This window comes from Anoplophora glabripennis, unplaced genomic scaffold, assembly GCF_000390285.2.
Source record: "Anoplophora glabripennis isolate ALB-LARVAE unplaced genomic scaffold, Agla_2.0 scaffold4555, whole genome shotgun sequence".
NCBI classification, from domain to species: Eukaryota; Metazoa; Arthropoda; class Insecta; order Coleoptera; family Cerambycidae; genus Anoplophora; species Anoplophora glabripennis.
The window spans coordinates 1-6,058 of NW_019420628.1; the positions used below are offsets into that span (position 1 = coordinate 1).

General features: G+C 32.6%; 2 protein-coding genes across 2 annotated transcripts; one reads left to right on the forward strand and one right to left on the reverse strand.

Annotated features, from left to right (window-relative positions):
* Positions 1-1,173: 1,173 nt before the first annotated feature.
* On the reverse strand, positions 1,174-2,431 carry LOC111692886 (4-hydroxybenzoate polyprenyltransferase, mitochondrial-like). The gene is made up of 2 exons (XM_023457014.1): positions 2,396-2,431; positions 1,174-2,294 (listed from the first exon to the last, which is right to left on the reverse strand). The coding sequence occupies exons 1-2, from the start codon at positions 2,429-2,431 to the stop codon at positions 1,272-1,274; spliced, it is 1,059 nt and encodes a 352-aa protein (XP_023312782.1). The 3' UTR covers positions 1,174-1,271.
* A 197-nt stretch (positions 2,432-2,628) lies between these two features.
* On the forward strand, positions 2,629-3,954 carry LOC108916547 (protein O-mannosyl-transferase 2-like). Its single transcript, XM_018722827.2, has 4 exons — positions 2,629-2,730; positions 3,157-3,206; positions 3,263-3,405; positions 3,460-3,954. The coding sequence occupies exons 3-4, from the start codon at positions 3,286-3,288 to the stop codon at positions 3,934-3,936; spliced, it is 597 nt and encodes a 198-aa protein (XP_018578343.1). The 5' UTR covers positions 2,629-2,730; positions 3,157-3,206; positions 3,263-3,285; the 3' UTR covers positions 3,937-3,954.
* Positions 3,955-6,058: the final 2,104 nt, after the last annotated feature.

A 6,058-nucleotide genomic window follows, 5' to 3' on the forward strand; every position in this document is an offset into this window, starting at 1 on the left:
TAATTTTCCTTTCCTCTCTTTTCCATTTAAAGGATTCCCATGTTCATATGAACTTTTTTACTTGGTTTTGATCATAGAATCGGCCTGTTCAGGGTTGGCAGCTAATTATGAGACACCCTGTATATTAACATTAATTTTGCAAGTCCTACCAAAATTCAAGAAGTTGCCCTCTAATTTTTGAACACCTGGTATGTAAACATATGATTATATTTCGTAGCATTTATTTCTTATTAGAAATCTTATTATTACGTAACAATGTTTTCAACTTATACAGGGTGTTCCTAAATAAGTGTCAAACGGAAAACTGTAAATTCCTCTTGAAAAGAGAAACATATTTTTCCTTTCATTTTTCTCTCCAGGCATTCGTTTTCGAGATACATGGTGTCTAAACTTTTTTCAGATTTTTGTCAATATCTTAGGAACCATTTGAACTACAGGACTGAGCTTTTGTACATACATTACCACTATTAATAGCTTCTTGTTGCAGATGTTAAATTTCGTTAAAATTGTTAATTATTACTACCTATATTTTAAATCACAAAAGATTTTCGAAACGTTAGCAAAATGTTTGTTTTTGTTCATAAAAAGTCATTTTTCTTTAAAACGGTTGACATTAGAGCAATAAACCGAGAGAACTCTTTTTGTGTAAAATTCATTGGCGCTTTAGAATTTGCTGTCACATGTCAATTTTTCCAGTAGCGTAAAAGTTAGGGGGGAAAAACCCTGACGATACCTTAAAATCTCTACCACTGGCACGTTTAATGAATCCAAGAAGGATGCGAAAAAGTAGCTATTAATAGTGGTAATGCGTGTACAAAAACTCAGTCCTGTAGTTCAAACGGTTCCTAAGATATAGGCAAAAAATTTAAAAAAAATGAAAATTTTGACACCGTGTATCTTGAAAACGAAAACCCTGAGAGAAAAATGGAAGAGGAAAATAATGTTTCTTTTTTCAAGAGGAATTTAGTTTTCCGTTGCGACACTTATTTAAGAACACCCTGTATACTTACATGTATACATTTATCTACTTTTTACTGCTCAAATGTGAAATTTATTGTACTTAATTTCACTGAAAAACCTTTTAATTAGCCAAATAAGGCCTTCCTTTTTAGAATTTATGCCATTAGACTTCTCAATAATATTTGTAGTAAATGGTACAATAAAAATCAGAAGAATTTGCAGATTCGTTTATTTTTCTTTTAAACACATTTCAAAATACTTAGTGGTGCAATAAAATTACAATATTATCACATTAATTATAACTTTTCCATTTAATTTAACAGTTGGACTGGTATACTTTTCATAAAATCCTTATTTTTATTCCTATCTTTTTTAAGTAAAGTACCTAATATAATGCCACAAAACAAAATCAGTCCTACCATAGAATTAGAAATAAATTTATTAGAACAATCAGTGGGACTATCAATTTTTAAAGTACTAATTTGAGAGGCAAGATGTGTTGCAACCAAAGCAACTGATGTGTAATATGGCCACGTTTGATCACTCATTACTCCGGATAAAAATAAGTTTCCAATCATCGTCGAAGCAAATGCACTGAGCCACAGTTTAGTATCTTGATTGAACTTGATGGCTGTCGACTTAATTCCTAAGCGCAAGTCATCAGTTCTATCTTGATGGGCATAAATAGTATCGTAGATAATGGTCCAACAAACACCTGCCAGATATAATGGCAGACACGTTGCTAAATCAACATATCCATGAAGAGCACTGTAACCTAGGAGGGCACCCCAGTTAAAAGTAAAACCCAATACCAACTGGGGCCAGTAGGTAAACCTCTTCATTAAAGGATAACTAATTACTAAACCTAGGGAGCTAGCGCCAAGGAATACACTGTACCAATTTAACTGCAACAGTATTATTAAACCGACACTTAATTGTCCACCCAGAAACAAGAAGGCTTGTTTAAGTGATACATCACCATTCACTAAAGGTCTATCTTTCGTTCTTTCTACTTTGGCATCTATATCACGATCCCACATATCATTTATCGTACAACCTGCACCCCTCATCACCAATGCACCTATTCCGAATAATGCTAGCATATATGGATCTGGAAAGCAGCCCGGTGCTGCTGCTGACGCTATTCCCCATCCACATGGCCAGAACAATAGCCACGTTCCTATCGGTTTATCCAGGCGCATAAGTCGCAAGTATGGCTGTAACTGCTTTGGTGCCTTCTCCACAAGTTTAGCGGCAATTTTTTGTTTAGGTTGTTCATTTTCTGTAGCTACACCAGTTGCAAAAGGCCTATAACAGTTTAAAATACTGTTAATCTTTAAATGATTATTTAATATNCATGCTTTTTCTACATTTTTATATAAAAAAAATATTTTTCAATGTCAATTTACTAATGAATGAACATGTGGGAAGTTACGTAATCTGATTTACCGACACCACCGACTGATGTCATGGAATTTATTTTAGTGGCGGCAATTTCAAAAAACTCAGTTTGAAATAATTTAAATATGATACAAATAATGTCACAAATTATGCTGAAAACTTAACAAATTGATTACAAAACTAAACATTAATCAATTCTAAACCTAATAAAATATTTTAGCATTTGTATTATTTGCAACTGATTTCTGTTTTTATTTTTTAGAAAGATACCCTCAAAAATTTGTTAGCAAGAGCTCTTTGTTTAATAATATTGCCCGTGATTCTCTACATTTCTTTTTTTTATATTCACCTGAAAGTATTAAATAGAAGGTAAGTTATATCTAAAATATTGTAAAATATTGCTTTCAAAATGACTGATAAACAAACACATACCGGGTGGGGCATTTATCTTGAGACAAAATAATATCTTGGTTGGATTCGATTATTTCAAAAAATGTTTTGTTTTTTTATGTCCAAAATATGGGTTAAATCGAAAAAATAATAAGAACAAAATTTTTTTTCATATTTCACACGAAATACGTGGTAAAAAAATAGGTGTTTCCATTTAAAAAATCTACTTTCGGTCTAAAAACACCACTTCCGGTCTAGACCGGAAGTCGTAATATGGACCTTTCAATGGTCCCCTCGGTGCCCTACAATTTTTGTCCGAAACGTTTTTCAAAATAATTGAGTCCAACCGAGATATTATTTTATCTCACGTATATTTTTGTATTAAAATAGAATACCTATTTTTAGCGGTAATGGAGATGGATTCTACAGTTCAGCATTTCAGTCTCAATTAATAGGTAATATTTTACTTAATTTTAGCACTACAGGGCTATAAATTTTAGTATTTTGTTAGGCAATAGTCTTCACAATGCCAGCATGCCCCATCAAGTAGCGTACGGTTCTATTATAACATTAAAAAATCATAGGACAGGGGGAGGCTACTTGCATTCTCATTACCATCTTTACCCAGAAGGAATTGGAGCCAGACAGCAGCAGGTGAATATTATTATTTGACTACACATTTCCATAATTTTCTTTTATATGTTATAGATTACTACGTACACCCATAAAGATGACAACAATAAATGGGTAATAAAAAAGTACAACAGTGAGCCAAATAGTGATGTAGAGATCGTACGCAGCGGTGACTTGGTAAGACTGGAACATATAGCCACGAGGCGCAACCTTCATTCTCACAAAGAACAAGCTCCCATAACCAAGAAACACTACCAAGTCACAGGTTATGGTGAAAATGGCACGGGAGATGCGAACGATGTGTGGCGGATCAGTGTCGCAGGTGCAAAAGATGGAACGCAAGTTACAGCAGTCAGTAGCAAATTAAAATTTGTTCATTATTTGCAATCGTGCATATTAACTACTAGTGGTAAGCAGTTACCTAAATGGGCATATGAACAGCAAGAGGTAACTTGTAATCCAAACCTACGGGATCCTAACGGAGTGTGGAATGTAGAGGAAAATATTTTTGAGAAATGTAAGTTTGTACAGGGTATTCTGCTTAAGGGCTAGCCACCCCGTAACTGTTTTATTTATTATTTGGAATAGCATCCATCAAAGATGCTCTTGAAGTGAGTGATACATGAGTTAAGAATTTATAATTTTGGGAGCTCGCAGAAAGAAAATTATTATATTACAGGTAAACTTTAAAATCAGGCGCCTAGATACAAAAAGCGACATTTGCAATAAAAGATATTTGAGTTTTTGACTATGCGTGTTTGTGAAGCCTTTGCTTTTTGCATGTAGTATACTTGGTACTGATTTTCATACTTGAATACAGTGTTTTTCAAAATTTATCACGTCAAGTGGCTAAGAAAATATAAAATAATAATGCAAATGTCGCGTTTTGCAGTGAAAATAAGCTAAAAATTTAGATGAGGTGGTAATTACAAGTCATTTTTCAAAGTAATAACAAACTGTATACCTATGTATATAAATAATTAATGGATATAGTCTATACCATAGACATTTGAAATACGATTTCAGCCATGTGAATTTTTCAATATCGGTCAAAATGTCGAATATCACGTTTTGCATCTAGGCGCCTGAAATGTTAAATAATGAGTCTTATTTCTAATTTTTATGCACAATAAAAGAAATACAGCTTTTTGCATTTCATGGATTCAGAGGAGATTAAAATTGTTTTTTGTTTCTGTAATAAATAAGCATGCACCCATCAAAACTATACAGGGTGGTCCAAATTTTAATAAACAAACTTCGGGAAAGTACTAAACAACAATAACACTGCTCTATCAACATAGGTGCAGAAAGCCACTGTTTATGAAATACAGGGCTTTGAAAAATATATTTTTTTTAATATTTGGAAAATTGCTTCGTCAAATTTATCCAAATTTCGTACACATTTTTTTTTTCAAATATTTCCCCTAGTTCTGTATGCACACAGACCAAATTCAAAAACCGGTGGCGAAGAAACAAGCATATCATTTCCTTATACATATAAAGTAAAACTTCTACACCACTGAATCAATTTGTAACATGAATATATTTTATAACGGTGTGAAACATTTCGGATTTTTGTCGAAAAGTGAAGGTTTACGAGTTATGAGACATATTATCCAAGTAGGTAAACAAAGAGTTGATATGGGGAAAAATAAAACGAATTTGGGTGGTCCAGATTTTAATAGACAAACTTGGGAAAAGGACTAAACAACAAAAATTACTTTGCTTTATGAATATAGACGAGAAAGCCATCATTTATGAGATAAAGGGCGTTGAAATTAACAAAAATAAAGCAATATACTCAACTAATTTTGGACGACAGGGCAAATTTATTTATTTCATTCTTATGATGCCAGAATGATCTACCAATGAATAATGGACACAATTTATTTTGAGTAGGTTATCTATGATGAAGTCAAATTAGAACAGGTGCCTAAAAATAATTTAATAGAAGACTATAGCTACTGAGTGTCCACTGAAAAACATACCATATAAGTTAGATATGGCATTGTATTAGGGAGAATACGCGATAATAGAGAAGAAACATAGTATAAGTGGCGTAGAAGTTTTACTTTAAATAAGGAAATTATATCTTTATTTCTCCACGCCTGGTTTTTGAATTTGTACTGTGTGCATACAGAACTAGGAGAAATATTTGAAAAAAAATATGTACCAAATTTGGATATATGATGAAGCGGTTTTGCGGATATTTAATAAAATCGTTTTATGTTTGTCAATTTCAACGCCCTGTATCTCATAAACGGTGGCTTTCTGCGCCTATGTTCATAGAGCATAGTGATGTTAATTTTTGTTGTTTAATACTTTCCCGAAGTTTGTCTATTAAAATCTGGACCACCCTGTATAATAGAACAAATTTGAGAAAAATATTTGCAAAATCAAGACAAAGTAGAACTATATTTGATTGAACCAAAAAAATATAAAGAATAGGTGTCACGAAAAATGGCCCATTCAATACAAATAAAGGGTTGAGCAGAATGAAGTATAGAGCCAATTTTTTTAATTTTTGCACCAAAACAATCGTTGCACTTGGACATATCTCAATTATTATATGTTGTGTATTGGTTCTGACGGAGAACGATTCTAGGATGGTTCAAAGTAGTTGAAGATTCGATTCATAGAAACATCTAAGCGAAGACAAATAGAATAAATTACA

What these genes read in the sequence shown, in the direction of transcription:
- LOC111692886 (XM_023457014.1), bottom strand. Translation starts at nt 2,431, where the DNA reads ATGACATCAGTCGGTGGTGTCGGTAAATCAGATTAC. An exon ending in GTGTCGGTAAATCAGATTAC is followed by an intron (nt 2,295 to 2,395) that starts GTAACTTCCCAC and finishes AATCATTTAAAG; the next exon opens with ATTAACAGTATTTTAAACTG.
- LOC108916547 (XM_018722827.2), top strand. Translation starts at nt 3,286, where the DNA reads ATGCCCCATCAAGTAGCGTACGGTTCTATTATAACATTAAAAAATCAT. An exon ending in TTGGAGCCAGACAGCAGCAG is followed by an intron (nt 3,406 to 3,459) that starts GTGAATATTATT and finishes TATATGTTATAG; the next exon opens with ATTACTACGTACACCCATAA.